General features: G+C 34.0%; 2 protein-coding genes and 1 pseudogene across 2 annotated transcripts in view; 1 reads left to right on the plus strand and 2 right to left on the minus strand.

The window, feature by feature from the left end:
• Positions 1-2,216: 2,216 nt before the first annotated feature.
• Positions 2,217-3,345, minus strand: LOC128163814 (uncharacterized). The gene is made up of 2 exons (XM_052827484.1): positions 3,241-3,345; positions 2,217-3,051 (listed from the first exon to the last, which is right to left on the minus strand). Exons 1-2 carry the CDS (start codon positions 3,259-3,261, stop codon positions 2,533-2,535), a joined length of 540 nt encoding a protein of 179 aa, XP_052683444.1. The 5' UTR covers positions 3,262-3,345; the 3' UTR covers positions 2,217-2,532.
• A 718-nt stretch (positions 3,346-4,063) lies between these two features.
• LOC128163283 (uncharacterized) lies at positions 4,064-5,566 on the minus strand (annotated as a pseudogene).
• Positions 5,567-13,867: 8,301 nt separating this feature from the next.
• LOC128163284 (DNA ligase 1-like) overlaps positions 13,868-19,347 on the plus strand; it is a 37,856-nt gene continuing 32,376 nt past the window's right edge. Inside the window, exons 1-2 of the mRNA XM_052826833.1 lie at positions 13,868-13,932; positions 14,077-14,265. Of these exons, the coding sequence (XP_052682793.1) occupies positions 13,924-13,932; positions 14,077-14,265 (198 nt within the window). The 5' untranslated portion in view covers positions 13,868-13,923. The remainder of the gene's footprint in view (positions 13,933-14,076; positions 14,266-19,347) is intronic.

Raw genomic sequence — 19,347 nt, forward strand, 5'->3', positions numbered from 1 at the left:
ATGCACTGATATGCAGAATATCGAACCCGAATATTAAAAAATTGGAATATAAAGAATTAATTTTCTCTAATATATGTCAACCAGATGCTACAAAAGTGTAAACTTGATCTAAAGTTTGACATTTTGAAGCTGTTCAGCAAATTTCATATTCCTCAAACGCATGAACAAAAAAAGTATGGAAAACTGAAGTGGGACAGACAGACGGACGGACATACGGAGAGACAGACGGACGGACTGACGGACGGAAAGCTACAGTCCCCTCCGGTGAAAACCGGTAGGGGACTAAAAAAATATATTTATATTTGATCACTATTTACAATCGAATCATACTATCTGTAAAGTCTGCGAGATTGAGATCATGTTACCTAATATTAGGGGTTTTCAAGCAGGGGCGAAGCATGATTAGACTTAATCTTTATAAACAAATCATATCATACACTTTGTTGTGTGTTTAGGAAAAAGCAGCAGAAGACAGAAAATCAGCATTTAAACAAGCATACAAACAGTATAAAGAAGAGATGGAAAAGGTAAAAGCCGTACAGTGTATTCATATTTTATTGATAAAAAATTTAAATTTCAATAAAAGTATACTTCTTTGTGACAGAAGAGCAAAATGGTTATTATAAGTTATCTTTTAAACAGTTTTTTTTGTTCACTTATTTTTTTGCTAGTGTTGCAAAACAAGGTTTTTTAAATCCTTTGACGATCTGCAAAATCACCACGAACTTACAAAGGCAGAGCTTGTGATTAAATTTGAGAAATCTCCTACGATGAAAGTTCCTGAGCAGGACAAAAAGTCTTCTAAAGAACTTAAAGAGAAAATAGAAGAAAAATATGACTTCTATGCAACAGAAGCAGTTGTAAGTATCTTTTAAAAGATGTGAACATACATAGCAAATAACATCTCATATTAACATTATTATTCATTAATGATTTTATTTTTCATTTTTTCTTTTGAATTTGGGCCTAACTCGCTTTTTGTTTGTTATTGAAATTGACTCTCTCTCTCTCTCTTTCTCTCTCTCTCTTTCTCTCTCTCTCTCTCTCTCTCTCTCTCTCTCTCTCTTTATCTCTCTCATAATAAACACATGTTATCATTCAAAATTTTATCTCAACTATATTGTGCGTGAGCAGAAAAAACAATTACTGCCGTTTCACTTTCTGAATTAAAATTTAAATCTAAATTGGCACTTCGACATTTTTTTAGAACAAAGCGGAATAACACTGAGACAAATATGTTATGTTCAAAACAATAAACTTTAACCAAAGATCACAGTATAAAATATCAGTTCGAAATATTTACAAAGGGACTGATTGTTGAATTATCACGCTTCAAACAAAATTGTAGGCAATTGATTGGATAAAATCAAATCACATGACGCCCTGAAAGAACTTGGTTCACTAACCACCAAAAACGGCCCTGTGACCAAAATTGTTCATTTCATACTTAAAGAATGTTCATGAGGTTACCTTTTTCAAGAAATTAAAATTTTTCAATTATCTCAATATTTAGGTGTCCAGGAGGTTTCTAAAAAATAGCTCACCAGTTTGCCAAATAGCCGTATTATTGCAATGAAGGCATACTGCATGCTGAATTGAAATTAGTTGGTTTATCTTATACTCATTTATAAATGATGGTTTCCTGTCAATAATAATCAGAAGAAAAAGTCTGCACTCAACTTTTAAACAAGTTTAATAATTGTTAAGGTTACCATGGCAACCACAGAATCTGATTAAATCATCATTCATATATATATTTATAAATACATGTGAGTGTTTACACTGATGACTATTATTTCAAACACAATGATTTTTTCTTTCAAAAGTTACCTGTTTTATATAATGTACTAAATATTTGATATAATGGAATAAATAACAATTTCCATGGTAACCAATTAAACTTGTCACTTAGCAACGTTATATATCATATATAGTTATAATAAGAACAACAATGAATCAGTTTCTACAGTACATGTAGCTAAATGTAGCTCCACAAAATACAACTGCTCATCTGTTTCCTTTTGCATAGATTTTTTTATACAGTGTTATCAATTCTGAACATTTTACACCATACAATATCATTTTTACAATTGAGATCAATATTCAGAATGCACAGTTTTAATTATATGTAGATAATTCAAAGAATGCATAATTATTTATACATATGCATTATATGTACACTTACTTTTTTACATCCACATTTATATTCTTCAAGACAATTATTTAATGCAATCATTACATGTATATGGCATAATATTATAAACCATTTTTTAAAAGCATGACAAATTAATTAAGTTAGCAGAATCAAAGTTAGTTCATTGAAGAAACAAGTTAAATACCCTGACAAGAAATGTATAATTACATCAATAAAGTAAATGTATTAACTACAAGTCATGTTACAATGCACTCTATTTATTCAACAACAATTGAGCTACCACCAAGATATCCTTGTACATGCTTTTGACAATAAATCAAATTACAATCACACATGGCACTCGAACACACATACATGCACATGTACACTCATAAAAATCATTCTTCAGGCAAACTTTCACCACTATCACTATCAGACTCATCAACACTTGCTGGAATATCAGCTGCATCCAAGACATGTTTGCACCAATCTCTCACACCCAATGATTTATCACTACCATACCTTGCACTGCTAAGGTACCAAATAACTGCTGCAATGTGGGAGCACATCCCGACAACTCTTGCTCCTGCTCTACATGTGCAGTACCAAGATTCCACTGTACTCTCACTGTAATGGATCCAAAGTTGGTACTTCTTGGACGAAATATGTCTACTCTGGATCTTTGCTCTGAGGAGTGTGTTGTCCTCTTCATGAAAGTAAATGTCACTCTCACCATCCAAATGCTCCTGCATATAACTAGACGATAACTTCAGTTGATATGTTCCGCAGGTAAGATTCCTGAGTTCCTCATCATCAAGTCTAGGAAACGAATCCAAATCTACTTCTGAGGCCGATTTCAATACAGCAATTTTCCTCTGCAGTCCATTCTCATCAACAAACGTCTTCAAGTGATTAACCTGATTTAAAATCCATTTCAATAATATTTCAAACTGTTTCGGAAAATTTTCAGCATCCATTTACAATAAATATTATACAATGCATTAGTGTAAGTAAACAAATTGTATTGATACAAAACAAGTTAATGTTTAAACAAAAACCTATATCATTTTTAAGACAAATACTGGTATTTGCATTTGATTCCTTACCTGCTTGGACAGATGAAGCATTTTAGCAGCTTCTGCATCATCCTCATCTTTGCTGGTACAGGAGCTCAATGGAGGTGAGAATTTATTGGACACTGCACACACGATCCTTACATATTCTCCTATGTTCGGAATCTGAATGGTTGGCAAAACACGGTCCAGATATCTCCATCTCTTGATACGAGCATTTGATGACTCAACGACCCAACGCACCTGACGAAAAATATACTTATCATTAATTATTTGTGATTTATATTAACATAGACTTTGCTAAATTAGTACCGGTATGCTTTTTTGGAGACCGAGTACCAGATGTAAACAATTTGTCAGTGGTATAATATTTCACAAATGTGTTCATTGCACTTAAAAAAAAACCATTATTACTGATACATACCTTTGTCACTAGCCGACTCATATTGGCATCCTCTGTTGACATCTGCTTTTGTCCAGCCTTCAAAAATGTTGGCATTTCGGCCTGTATCCCTAGATCAGCCAACAAAGGCAGGGCATCTCTGAAGCCCCTGTCCACGACGAATACATCATCTTCATTAAGCCAGGAGCGGATACTTTCAGCATTGCTGTTGATAATGTGACTGAGGATGGATGCATCATTGTTACTTCTATCAGCTACATGTAAATAGGGGCCCAGTTTAGACACAAAATACCCTGTTGTTGTAACCACCACCATTGGCTTTATGAGGGGTCTCCCTTTATGGATGCTGTATGACCGTCGCTGAAAGTGAAAATTGTTACTTTTGTTTACATAGATGTATGTTCCATCCAAAACTAAGATGACTTGGTTTTTTTCAATACTTCCAAACAAAGTCTAAGCAAGTGGTCGGGTGTGTTTGTTGATGATCTCTTCTCGTGAGATGTTGGTAAAACCAAGATTTTCTGGTACAAACTTAATTAACAAAGCCTTCCTGACAGCAGAAATTGCTCTCCTCAAACTGGATTTGGATGTTCGAAATAAAGTTGAGAGAATAACATTTGAGATTCCAGTTTTCATTTTACAGAAAAAAATGGCAACAGAAATAGTTAGGCTTCTGGCGGGTGTGTTCTTGATCAAACCCTCCACAGAGTCACAAAGTTCTCGAAAGTTTGCTTTGGTGATCCCTAATAAACTTTTGTAGTCTGTGTCTGTCAGAGCTTTAGCATCATCGAAGTCCAAACACTGTTTTTCATTTTGCTGACACAATAAACGCATCTGCTGTAAAAGATCAGTAATAGTTGTTCGATTCACGAAAGAATTTTCAGTTGTATGAAGTTGTTTGACAGCATCACTGGTAAACATCCCATCATGCAAATGAGCAGGACAACATCTGTTTCCTGGTGGTATAAGAATATTTTTCTCAACAAAAACTGCTGTTCTACTCTCTGCTGCAACAACCACCAACTTTGGTCCTTGCTTTTTGCACACACAGCAATATGCATGAGATTTAGTAGTGGAGGCCAGGGGAAGCGACACAGATGGTGGGCTTGACATGCTTTTCTTCTGTTTGTTTTGGTCCTCTGATGATAACACTGAGGTACATGGAACATGGGTACACACATCTGATCTTTTAGTTCCTTGTGTTTCAGTTCTATACACATGGCGGCATCTGTTGCATATTACAGAGTTTTCTGAAGGAGCCTCAATAAGGAATTTCCTTCGCAGATACTTCCTGATGTTCTGATTTATTTTTCTTCTGTCTGACGGTTTTGTTCTCTTTGAGCAAAGTATGAACAAAAAGTAGTCTTTTTTATGACCAGGCATTATGCCATATTGAACATATCTGCAATTAGAAAAGAAACACATGTAATGCAAATATAAATACAAAAAATGTATAGGATCTACACACACAAACGGTAATAATTAAATGATGAAATAATAAAAACTCTTGATATATATGAGAATGTATTGCAACTGGTATCAAAAATATGCATGCATCCTACAAAGAGGCTTATCTTTTTAGTAACAGCACTTAATTCCTCCTAAACACACCTAAAAATATCTTCAGTTTACATATATATTAATGTTTAACTGTGTACTAGATCCTGATAGGCTATATACTGATATTGGAACACATATGAACATTTTCTCTGCATTGGCATTATTATAATATCATAAACTATAATATATAAAATTATGTATGTTTGTATGTACATGTACAAATGTATACATAATTGGTTGACAGTACATGTAAATATTTTTATCTCTCAGACATTTATGTGCCATATGTATCATACTCATAGATTATATCTAAATCATGTAAGTATACACTGTTTAGAAGTGTGAAAAGTGCACTGAATGGGTTGATTATGACAGGAGCGACAGGAAAATTCTCTCTCTCTCTCTCTCTCTCTCTCTCTCTCTCTCTCTCTCTCTCTCTCTCTCTCTCTCTCAAACATTCACATACTATAGCATGTATAGGTAGGCCATTTTAAGCTTACAACTATTATCCTAGCTAGAATAAAATCAAATGATTTGTAACTAATGATAAATCATAAGCAAATATTGTAAATAAAACACATCGATCAAGTCCTGTCTATAGTTCGAATTATCTCGAACGTAAACAAAGCGTGCAAGTACTGCTGTACACTTTTACCTTAGTTTGTACTTGAGGAAATTAAGAAATACGGTCAGAAATATGCATTAAGGGTCATGTCTTACCAATTTTTCATATTTGGTTAAAATTTTTTGGTTACAGACACACTGATCAGCTGACGCAGACGACAGCTAATTTTACATAACGTTACACAGAGCGATATCGTTACGTGCACATTACAGTTTTATATTTCACTTATCAATGTGAAATATCGGGATGATTACTTACCTCACAAAGTCGTGAGCTCTATATAGTCCAAAAACACTGGGTCATAAAGGCTGTTGACATCCAGGTACAACTTCACCATGCTTGAAATTTTGACGTTTGTATGACAGACGTATAATCGATTTTTAGAGTGCGGGTTTCCCGTCTAAAAAAAATTGTGTCGTTCGAATGCATAAAGTCGACTAAATTCAGTTCGCAAATATGAAATAACTCTTTAAATAATTGTATTTTATTTCCCTTATCGTCTTTTTAAGGAAATATTTCATATTTTGACCATTTATTATAGAATCCGGAATGCCATATTCTTCTAAAAATAAAATTTTAAGTATGGCGCCACATCTCGCCCAAAATGAAATTTAGCGATATCGTTTGGTTGTTTTAAGCTGTTTAATTTTATGAAACAATTGTCGTGGGCGAGGCATGGCACCCATGCAAAATTTGACATAGAAGTTGAAAAATTTGTGAAAATTGGTAAAATTGAGTAAGCATATCCGGTTTTAACCGTTATATTTACAGAACGTGGGGGTTTCCCGCCAATAATTCATGCGGATTTCAAGAACCCATTCCGAATAAAGTGTATTCAGAGAAAGGATGGCTTTCGATATAAAAGTTGATTTTTCATAAAAATACAGGGCCAAATATTATAGTTTGTGCACCAAGTTCTTTCTTGATACACCGTGTACGAAAACAAGGGGGGTGTATTAATCGTCGAGCGTGAGATTCTGTTCTGTCGTTTCAAACAAAATGGCGGCAAGTAAACGGTTTGCGCAGACGACTGTTGAATAAGTGCAACAGAAGAGATTTAAGGTGAATTCTTCAAACACAATCATATGTAACAACAAAGCTGTTAACGTATTACGCGAATGTTTAAAGGAAAAGGGAAAGGATTCGAATGTTGATCGTTTGATGTAGTTCAATTCAATGAAGTTTTGGGACACTTTTAAATTGATGCCCGGAAACCTGATGGAGAGAAGTACAAAACAACTTCTCCAGAAAACATTCGACACTCGCTCAACAGATTCCTGAGGTCGCCGCCACATATTAAATGCTTTGATATTGTCAAGGACGCCGATTTTCAAGATGCAAACCAGAACTTTGAGGATATGATGGCAGAATTGAAAGGAGAAGGATTAGGTACCATTACACACCATCCCGTAATTGCTTCGCCTCGCAAAATACGGATTTCCTTTTCACACCCTAGATGACTCCGTATTATGTCCCAAACTGACTGTGTAACTGATAATATCAACATTTCACAACACGTGGGCCGATCATTTTATCATGTTTGAAAACCAGCACAAAACGATGTTTGCATAAAAATGAATAATGCATCTCTCACTGCTGAATTCAAAATTTACTAATAATCCCGATAATTTCCTGCATAACCGCTGTCCTTTACTGTAAAAAAATATGTACATATACTGTAAAGACATACAATAGTCACTGTATGTTACTCTATCCCTCTCTGTACACTACTGTTTAATTCTTTAGTTTTCCACTGTACAGCACAGTAATGAAACAAAACTCGGAATCGAAATCATTTATCCTATTCTGTCTACCTGACCTGAGTAATAAGCACCTCTGATTTATTACTCTTTTATAATCTTCGGTGACCATTTGGGTTGGGAGAGTATATAAGCAGGTTGTTAGTTTATTGCAGCCTATAGTGGAGGATGTTCACTTCATACTAAATGATACAAAGTGAGGACAAACCATTGATAATAGGATGTCTTACGGGCCTGAATAAGGCTTTCGAAAATTACTTTGATATATTGTATTAGCTAATAATAGTTGACGGCGTTAGTTGTAAGCGCGTGCGCTCCACGATAGAGTGGGATATTGTAAATATAACTGACTAAAATATTTTATTAAGAAATTGACAGTTAATTAATATATTTCTTAAAATGCTCAGGCATACCGGCCGAATATCCCCACCCAGAAACGTTGCATACATTTTGTTGAATTCGGCAAGAAATATATTTTATATCAATGATTTAAAATCGGAATACACAAAAAAAATGAAAGAAATGAAGAAATTAAATGTTTGGTGACCAGTTGCGAGCGATTGCGCAAAGAGATAGAGAACTAGAGCAGAGCTTGTAGCAAACCCACTAGTAGGTCTTCCGCTGTTGCTGCAAGTTGAAAATATATATGATTTGGTGTCAAACGATTATAATTACTAAACTTTCAGTTCTGCTTTTGTTACAAAATCGTTTTATATGATTGAAAGACTGTATAAAAACGTGTTTTTAAGAGGACAAGAAGAAAATGTTTTAGGAAAACTATTTGTCAACACAGTTTTAATACATTGAAATTTTTAATGGCGAGTTAAATTTTCATAAGGTAGCAAGCATTGTTATATACGGCATGTACTCATGATACATGTCGGCGATTGTATTTATAAAAAAAAGATCCCGCCTACAAAACACGTAACTTTTTCTCTAGGATAACCTCTGTACTTAAATCTTTCTAATTTTTTGAAGACTATGTGCAAGTTCAGATTGTTCAATGCTGTCAAAATTTAGTAATTAGTCAAAATTGATGGCATCTCTGGACTTTTCTCTATTGAAGTGTGTGTCGTCTGATATTATTAAATGATACAAGTAGACAGCTATCAGAGATCAGCGAGAGAATTATGTAAAAGTGAGCATCTGAATTTTACACCAGATTGTGCTGTTTCATAGAGACACCGCTATGTAACGTAAAATTAAATAACCTTATTTAGAGAAATGAATATCATTTCTCTCGACGATGCAATTATATGCAAAATCCTCATTTTTAGGTCAGTGGGTTGACTAATTAAATTGAATTGCACTTGCGTAAATCGGAATTCTAGGAAGAAATTAGACAATTCGTGTTAGAGAAATTCGAAGAGGTTATGAAACTGGACCGTTTCAAGGTCAAACTGTGCATAGATGTATTGAAGGACTGTTAATGGTATCGTCTGTAGCTACGGTCCGGAATCCGTATTTGCAGTCATACATTGTACATGTATGTACATAGATACACCTTACCTCCTCACCTACAGCAATGCAAATGAGGGTGCAACCTTCATGTACACGTGTACATTATTATAGTTCTGGTAACTATTTATCTTGTATTTTAATAGATTGGGTATTCATTGTTCACCTAAAATTAGTATACCACTGGCTGTAGTTAACCTTGTAAGTAAATTAAGTTGCATTACAACCTCATACTACACAACTTCAATAAAAAGTTGTTTTTTTATCAATTTGATTTGTCTGCATTGCATAATGTAGTCGTATTTCATAACTTCTAATCCCAAGAACAAATTTCCTTTGACGTTTAATTATATTATATTAAAAAGTATTCTGTTCATAGCTATAGAAGTTTAGCGTGTTCAACAGATTAATTAATATATTATCCACAATCTCAAATTACGATCTCACACCTTTTATGTGAAGATGATTGACTTCGAATAATGGTCTTAGTGTTAAACAATTGACCACTGTAGCATTGTATTGTTTATTACCAAGAACCATACGATTTATAGGTTTAACATATATACAAAAGTAAATTGAACAAACATATGTAGACATTTTTTAAAAACATCACAATCTTGTATTACACTCCATGTGCACATATTAATGCACCCTTCAACTGTTACTCAATTACATAAGTTCTAAGCTGTGTGCACAGAAGCGACACAAGATTTCCAGTCGCACGTAGCGAATGAAATAACACAGGCTGACCGAATAAACAAACGGATTGGAAAGTGAAACACGTTCAATGTTACACATAAGAAGTCACCAGAATTTTTTTTTCGATAGATCTGGATATCTTCTCGCAAACTTAAAAAAAAACAATTCAGTGCAAACACTTGGCAGCGGGAGAGGAGGAGGGGGGGGGGGGGGCAACGCACCAATTAGTTCGTTTCCACAATGAAACGAACGACCATGTAGAAAAACGACAGAAGTAATGAATATGTGACCGATAGAATCTTATCTAAACTTGTTTAAAAACTTCTGTGAATATTCTTTAAAACAAGAATAGAATTCCTGGGTCCCCCGCCGGTCAAGCAGTATGCTAGTATACTGTTTATTGGAATATTTTCAAACATTCAGGGCTGTTCCAGAATTAAACATTTTTTTACCCCCACCACCCATTTTTTTCTCTATTTTTCCAGTCGCAAATATATCTAAAATACTACAATCTTAAAGAACTTGACCAAAGTATGAGTGGTATAAACATTTAGTATAAACTTAATGAAAATCCGTCAAAATTTGTAGGCATGAGAGCGCTTACAAGGTCAATTTTTGGATAAAACGGAGTCATTATTGTGATCAAAGTCCCATAACTCCAGCAAAAAGTATCAACCAATGCTTATTTTCGAACATGACCAAAGTATTAGTGGTATAAACATTTTAAATAAATTTAATGAAAATCCGTCAAAATTTGTAGGCATGAGAGCGCTTACAAGGTCAATTTTTGGATAAAACGGTGTCATTATTGTGATCAAAGTCCCATAACTCCAACAAAAAGTATCGACCAATGCTGATTTTCGAACTTGACCAAAGTATTAGTGGTATCAACATTTGGTAAAAATTTAATGAAAATCCGTCAAAATTTGTAGGTACATGTATAAGAGCGCTTACAAGGTCAATTTTTGGATAAAACGGAGTCATTAATGTGGTCAAAGTCCCATAATTCCAACAAAAAGTATCGACCAATGCTGATTTTCTTAGTTGACCAAAGTATTAGTAGTATAAACATTTGGTATAAATTTAATGAAAATCCGTCAAAATTTGTAGGCATGAGAGCGCTTACAAAAAAGTGTGACGGAGGACATACGGACGCACGGACACACGGACGCACGGACGCACGGACGGACGCCCGGCATTTCTATGTCCCCGCTCCGCGTAGCGGCGGGGGACAATAATCATCGAATGCTTCAATTCAGGACATTCCTTTATCGTGCCAGCACATACCCCAAACGGGCGCCTGTAAAGTGCGAAACGAAATTGAACGAAACAAAACAAACCCAATCGAAACGAAAAGAAACCAATCGAAACGAAACAAAACCAAACGAAACGAAACCAAAATTCGAAACGAAACGAAACGGAATTTACACAAAAACTTAATATCAATTTTGACTACATAAAAGTGAAAATAAATTCATTGAAATAAAGTTTTGAACCATGAAATTTAACTACCTGTATGTTTCAGATTGTCGCTGTAAATGTTTGAGCCGATTATCCGAAATTTAAAAAAAATTATATAATTATGTAAATAACTGATGTACATTCCAATACCTTTTAATGTTTCTAATTTGTTTCATTAAATGATATTCAGACGTTGAGAGAGAGAGAGAGAGAGAGAGAGAGAGAGAGAGAGAGAGAGAGAGAGAGAGAGAGAGAGAGACCTTAAAACTTTTCAGCGACATCACATAATCGCAATGTATATACGCAAGTTTGGGAGAAAGAGAGAAAGAAAGAGAGATATAGATATGATGATGATACTGAAGGACACATTCTAACAACAATTTGATTTGAAATATTGTAAAAATGAAACTATCGGTTACAATGTAATTAAGAGCATACTGGTTGGTTACCAGTTTCTAACATATAATAAGAATTGTTTTAATATGTATAGCATGAATTTGGACGTAGTAATTTGACACAATTAACTTGCAATTGTAAAGAGGTTTTTTATTTTACCAAACATAATCCCCTCTTTCACTCCCTTTCACACGGACGCACATTTTATTTGATTCATTTTTACAACATTTCATATCAATATAAAAAAATATTGTGGTTGGAATGTCTCGTTTCCGTTTACTCGTTTACTGTAAACGTACTATAACACTGTGCCGGATAATTATGCCCGTGCCAAGGTGGCATTGTTGCACCCATCTAAGCTGCATTTATCGAAAAACTCAAAAATGTCATATCAAAGACCATTGTTTAAAGAGTTAACAACCACCTTTGTTATCATTGTATCTTAACTGTCAGGTGAAATATTTACGTTTCAAAAACGAATTCCTGTAGGAAAATAATTTTTCCCATAAGAAAAACAAAATTCCTATCGGTAATTTAGAATTTCCAATAGGAATACAAAAACTTCCTACAGGGATTTTAATTCCGATAAGATTTGATAAAATCCGATAGGAAAACTTGATATCCTACAGTAAGACTTCATGTCTGAATCAAATTCCTACAGGAAATACATTTCTCCTATAGGAAATATAATTCCTATAGGACTTTTTAAAATCCTATCGGATTGTCAATATTTCCTGTAGGTGAATCAATTCTCCTATGGGAATTATCATTTTCTTATAGGATATTAATTTTTAAAGGTGAATATCTCACCTGTCAGGTGAAACACTCTAAAAACAAAAGTGAATATATACTCTCTAGACAATGGTCCATCATTCGGTATAAATGGATTTTCCCCAAACTTTATCTTAAGCGGGTGCAAAAATGCCACCTTGGCACTGGCATAATTATCCGGCACAGTGTTCTATATTAAAGGTGTACAATATCTGGCGGAATATAATTTTTCAACAAGTTAGCATGGATTTGATTTAGCGCATTTCTGAATTTACCTTTTAATCTAGTTATATATTTAACATTTGGCAATGTACTTGATTTTGCGGACGCCGTTTTCCGCCAAAAACGCAAAATAGAATACACAGCCAAAGGACTAAAGACAGTGTTTTAATACGTTTACAGTAAAATCATCTGAATATTGCAAGTTAATTTTGTCAAATTACGACGTCCAAATTCATACATATTAAAACAATTCTTTTTACATGTTAGAAACTGATAACCAACCAATATGCTCTAAATCACATTGTATTTGACCGTTTCAGTTTTACAATATTTCAAATCGATTGAGAGAAAATTGTTGTTAGAATGTGCCCTTCAGTATCATCATCATCATCATCATCATCATATCTCTCTCTTTTTTACTTTCTCTCTCTCCCAAACGTACATATATACTTTGCGATTATGTGATGTCGCTGATAAGTTTTAAGGCATCTCTCTCTCTCTCTCTCTCTCTCTCTCTCTCTCTCTCTCTCTCTCTCTCTCTCAACGTCTGAATATCATTTAATGAAACAAATTAGAAACATTAAAAGGTGTAGGAATGTACATCAGTTATTTAAATAATAATATAATTTTTCAAATTTCGGATAATCGGCTCTAACATTTACAGCGGCAATCTGAAACATACATGTAGTTATATTTTATGGTTCAAAAATATATTTTAAGTCAAAATTGGTATTAGTTTTGTTTTAAATTCCTTCCGTTTCGTTTCGTGTCGATTTTTGGTTTTGTTTCGTTTCGTTTCGTTTCGTTCAATTTCGTTTCGATTGGTTTCGTTTTGTTTCGATTGGTTTCGTTTCGTTTCGATTTCGTTTCGCACTTTACAGGCGCCCGTTAAACTGATGAGCATCAAGATATGGTTAGCGCGCGGCAAAGAGTTCGAGTGCCGTCGAAGGCAAATACATTATTAAATACTTCTGTTTCATTAGCAAATGGCCATATAATAGACAAAAAGATTACCATATCAGAGCAAAAGTGTTAAAGGAAAATTTTCATTTTATAGTGTTTGCGCAAAATGAGATGTAGTGTTTCTTTTATATAAACATTTTACTTATATTATTTTTTAGAAAAGCTATAATGAAAAAATATATTTGATCACTTTTTACAATCGAATCACACATTCTGTAAAGTCTGCCAGATTGAGATCATGTTACCTAACATTAGGGGTTTTCAAGCAGGAGCGAAGTATGATTAGAGTTAATTTTTATAAACAAATCATATCATACGCTTTGTTGTGTGTTTAGAAAAACGCAGCAGAAGACAGACAATCAGCATTTAAACAAGCATACAAACAGTATAAAGAAGAGATGGAAAAGGTAATAGCCGTACAGTGTATTCATATTTTGTTTATAAAGATTTTTAAATTTCAATAAAAGTATACTTTTTGTGATAGAAGAGCAAAATGATTATTATAAGTTATCTTTTAAACAGGGTTTTTTGTTTACTTATTTTTTTGCTAGTGTTGCGAAATAAGGTCTTTTGAATCCTTTGACGATATGCAAAATCATCACAAGCTTACAAAGGAAGAGTTGTTGACTCAATTTGAGGAATCTCTTACGATGAAAATTCCTGAGCAGGACAGAGAGTCTTCTAAAGAACTTAAAGAGAAAATAGAAGAAAAATATGACTTGTATGCAACTGAAGCAGTTGTAAGTATCTTTTAAAAGATGTGAACATACATAGCAAATAATATCTCATATTAACATTATTATTCATTAATGATATTATTTTTCATTCTTTTGAATTTGGGCCTAAATCGCTTTTTGTTTGTTATTGATATTGACCACCTCTCTCTCTCTCTCTCTCTCTCTCTCTCTCTCTCTCTCTCTCTCTCTCTCTCTCTCTCTTTCTCTCTCTCTCTCTCTCTCTCTCTCTCTCTCTCTCATTACTAACATATCTTATCATTCAAGAATTAATCTCGACTATATTGTGCGTGAGCAGAAAAAACAATTACCGCTGTTTCACTTTCTAAATTTAAACAGAATTGGCGCTTCGACTTTTTAGATCAAAGCGGAATAACTCTGAGACAAATACTTTATGATCAAGACAATATACTTTATTCCAACATAACCGAAATGATATATCAAATCTATCTTTACATATCACAATACAAAATATCAGTACGAAATAATTACAAAGGGACTGATTGTTGAATTATCCTGCTTCAGACAAAATTTAAGGCAATTGATTGGATAAAATCAAATCACATGACGCCCTGAAATTTTTTAATACACCGTGTACGAAAATTCTTGGAGGGGGTGTAATAATCGTCGGACGAGAGATTCTGTTCCGTCATTTCAAACAAAATGGCGGCAAGTAAACGGTTTGCGCAGACGACTGTTGAATAAGTGCAACAGAAGAGATTTAAGGTGAATTCTTCAAACACAATCATATGTAACAACAAAGCTGTTAACGTATTACGCGAGTGTTTAAAGGAAAAGGGAAAGGATTGTTGATCGTTTGATGTAGTTCAATTCAATGAAGTTTTGGGACACTTTTAAATTGATGCCCGGAAACCTGATGGAGAGAAGTACAAAACAACTTCTCCAGAAAACATTCGACACTTGCTCAACAGATTCCTGAGGTCGCCGCCGCATAATAAATGCTTTGATATTGTCAAAGACGCCGATTTTCAAGATGAAAAACAAAACTTTGAGGATATGATGGCAGAATTGAAAAAGAGAAGGATTAGGTACCATTACACACCATCCCGTAATTGAAGAACACAGGGCGAAAAACAATTTTTAAGCAAGTCCTTAAAGGTGGCTTAAAGGTGGCGTAAAGGTGGCTTAAAGGATATACCATCTTTAAGCCACCTTTAAGTCACCTCTAAGCTGAGCTTTTAGGTCCTTAATGTCCAAACTTCTTAAAGTCACATTTAAGCCATCTTTAAGCCGCCTTTAAGCATCTTTAAGTGGCATTTAAGCTCCCTTTAAGTTGTCTTTAAACCATCTTTCCCTTTAAAGTTCCCTTTAAGTCGAGTTTGATCAAGCTGAACAATAAAAACATATATTAAATGAAAAGCTCTTTTATAGTGATGGGAGGGAGTCATCCGAATGATAATATAATTTCCAAGGAAGGGGGTGGTGTTCCAGGCGGTTTTAATTGTCGCTCGACTAAACACAGATCGCTATCATCAACACCGCTCCGATGGACACTGATTGCCGTTATAAAATGATTTATAATTTTTTTTTTTTTTTTTGGGGGGGGGGGGTTCAAAAATATTGTAGGGGTGAGCGCAGTTTCTGTATCTTAATCTGTGCATGAAACTAATTAAAGTATGTTTGTTTCCTATTATAAATTAATCGGTGAAATATCTCTCTCTCTCTCTCTCTCTCTCTCTCTCTCTCTCTCTCTCTCTCTCTCTCTCTCAGTTCATCTGGTTATTAAACAAAATAAAGATAAATAATAAAGGCATGATTTAATTTGATAATCGGTTTAAGGTTTGTATTTATTTTTTCAATTTTCAATATTTCTAGGTCTAACTCTAGATCTGCTAGATACAAGACTCTCAACTGCCTTTGTTATAACGGGCAGGATATTACTGTTTTGTTTGTCTAGACATAGTTTTGTTCGTTTGTGTATATCTAAATAGAGTCTATTGTTTGTCAAACTTAAGAAAACCCCTGGAACTAACACAGAATATACAAGATATACACAACAGTTGTGTCGTGTGCCTAGGTGCAGGTTTGTGTATATCTAATTAAAGTCTATTGTTTGTCAAACTTAAAAAAAACCCTGGAACTAACACAGAATATACAAGATATACACAACAGGTGTGTCGTGTGCCCAGGTGCACGTCAGGGTTTCTAAAGGCGTTGAATCTTAGTATGTACGAGTACACGATAAGTCTAGTGAATCAAAGTTAATTTACATTTGTAATTCATTTTCAAACTACTATTTCCTAGCTTACGTCTACAAATTAACGATACATGTATATAAGAGTAAAATCTTGAGGCTAATTAATTAATATACCGGTGATCATCAATAGGGGTTAATTATTTAAATATATGTATAATGGAAAATATATCACATACCCGGCCTGGTACATCATACAATTGTACGTACAAGTATATGTGTACATCATTTGCAATTGCCACATGCAGTAAATACGTCACCGGTTATTAAGGTCTTCCGTTTCCAACGGAAGACCTTATTGTTTGCGTACTGTTTATTAAGGTCTTCCGTTTCCAACGGAAGACCTTATAGTTTTCGTACTGTTTCTTATTATTTTTTTTTCTCCAAATTTTGTGCACGAGATTTCTCGAAAACTGTTCAACCGATTTCAACCATTTTTTCACAGAAGATGAGACTTGATGTAAACTTAATACGTTTTTTGAGATTTTTCCTGTCGTCACTTCCGGTACTGATTTATCGGCCATTTTGTACATTTTTACGACCTATTTTGTGCAGAGCTGATCTCAGAAACTATCAGAGAAATGACTATGAAATTTTCAGGATAGGTAGTCTATAGTTTGAAGTTGTGCACTATTATGTTGTTTTACGCCAGGGGCGCCATTTCGTGGAGCTCGCCTGGGCACGAAAATTGGGTACGAATTTCTATTCAAAATTTTCATACGTTTTGATCTGTATCTTTTTATCAGTTGATATTTTGTTAAGACATATATAACAAAAGTGGTAGAGATTCAAAAGTTCTTTCTAACGAAATCAAGAAAAAGGGGCTGGCCCCTTTATTTAGGGGCCAAGACATTCGTAAACTCTATTACAAATAACTTGAAAACAATAAAAATGTTGTAATTCATTATAGAAGCAAAGTTGTTGATCGTACCAATATCTATCAGAAAAAATTATTGCCACGCCCATTTATAACGTAATTAGGGATTTTTAGGGGCTAAAGTACTTAAACTTGGACGCAATATATCTAGAGAAGTAGACATATTTTGTTAGACATCATAGAAGAGAAAATGTTTGAATTTATGATTTAAATCGATTCCACTTATCAAAACTCGAATTTTGTCCCCATTAAGGATCTAAAGGGCTGACCCCTAAAATATTAAATCATTTGTATCTAAAAAATGATCAACAATTTATGATGGGTATAAGAACAAAATATGTTAGTATTCTTAAAACCTTTTCAAAGATATCAAGAAAAAGGGGCTTGCCCTTTTTTTTGGGGGGGGGGATAAGAGACTCGTAAAGTCTACTACAAATTACATAAAAACGATTAAGATTTCGTAATGCATTATAGAAACAAAGTTGTTGATTGTAGCAATACCTATCTGGAAAACTCATTGCCACACCCATTTGTGTGTGTGGGGGAGATAATTCTGAAATTGTATCGATTATTCATGGTATGATTTAAAACAGAAATCGCAAGGAAGACCTACTCGTTACTCGTAACGAGATCGTATCTAGTTATTATTTTTTTTTCCCAAATTTTGTGCACGCGATTTCTCAAAAACTACTCAACTGATCTCAACAATTTTTTCACAGATGATGGGACATTATCTGAATTTTATATATTTGTGAATTTGTTGTCGTCGTCACTTCTGGTCCGGATTTACGGTCGATTTTGTAATTTTTTACGACCAATTTTGTGCAGAGCTGATCTCAGAAACTATAAGAGATATGACTTTGAAATTTTCAGGATAGGTAGAGCATGGTTTGAAGTTGTGCACTATTTAGTTATTTTGCACCAGTGGCGCTAATTCTTGTAGCTTGCTTAGGCACGAAAATGGGGTACAGATTTCGAATCAAAATTTTCATATGTTTTGATCAGTATCTTTTTATCAGTTGATATTTTGTTAAGACATATATAACAAAAGTAGTAGAGAATCCAATCTTTTATCCAATAAAATCAAGAAAAAGGGACTGGCCCCTTTAATTAGGGACCAAGAGACTCGTAAAGTCTATTACGAATAACTTGAAAACAATAAATATTTTGTTATGCATTATAAAATCAAAGTTGTTGATCTCTACATTATCGGTTTGAAAAAGTCATCCTCAGGCCCATGTTTTACGTAATTAGGGTTTTTATTCTTTATCTTCAAAATGGGGGGGGGGGGTAATTTTGATATTGTATCGATATTTCATGGTATCATTTAAACTAAAAAAAAAATCGGACGGAAGACCTACTCGTTACTCGTAACGAGGTCGTATCTAGTTGGTAATATTGTTTGTTATGAAATTGATAGTTTAAAAATCATGTATACAATTAAATATTTAAACATACTGGAACGGCGCCGCGATCATGAAAACCGGGAAATTGCGGGAAATTGAGCAAATACCATAATAGTTTCAATGCATTTAATAAAAGAAATGATTTCATTTTCTTTCTTACATTTTATAGTTATAAATTAAATGAACGTATATCTACTCGGTTTAAATTTATTAACTAAGAAAGCCTACTAGTGAGCCTAACGGTTTCCATTTAGGTATAACATATTTTTGTTCACTGAAGACCAAGTTCCGTATTTCATTCTAAATACATGCATGCATGTAATTTATAAATTAGATATACATGTAATTGATTGTTACAAACTGAATGGTTTGTCAAAATCTTTTCAAATACATTCAATACATTGATTCAATATGCACTGATATATACGATATAAAAACACCGGGAAATATGTAAGTTACCGTGACGCAGGGGAAGTGGGGTGATGCTAGTAAACTAAGTAAGGGTCCCGGGTTCAATTCTCGCCATGGGCGTTTTTTGTTTTGTTTTGGGTTTTTTTTCTAGAACAAAAACCGTTTTTAATACCTTTTCT

Source organism: Crassostrea angulata, chromosome 9 (genome assembly GCF_025612915.1).
Source record: "Crassostrea angulata isolate pt1a10 chromosome 9, ASM2561291v2, whole genome shotgun sequence".
NCBI lineage: Eukaryota > Metazoa > Mollusca > Bivalvia > Ostreida > Ostreidae > Magallana > Magallana angulata.

Excerpts from the sequence above, each read along its gene's own strand:
- LOC128163814 (XM_052827484.1), bottom strand. The coding sequence starts at position 3,261 with ATGCTTCATCTGTCCAAGCAG. Across the intron at positions 3,052-3,240 it reads TGCTTCATCTGTCCAAGCAG|GTTAATCACTTGAAGACGTT; the intron begins GTAAGGAATCAA and ends ATTTTAAATCAG.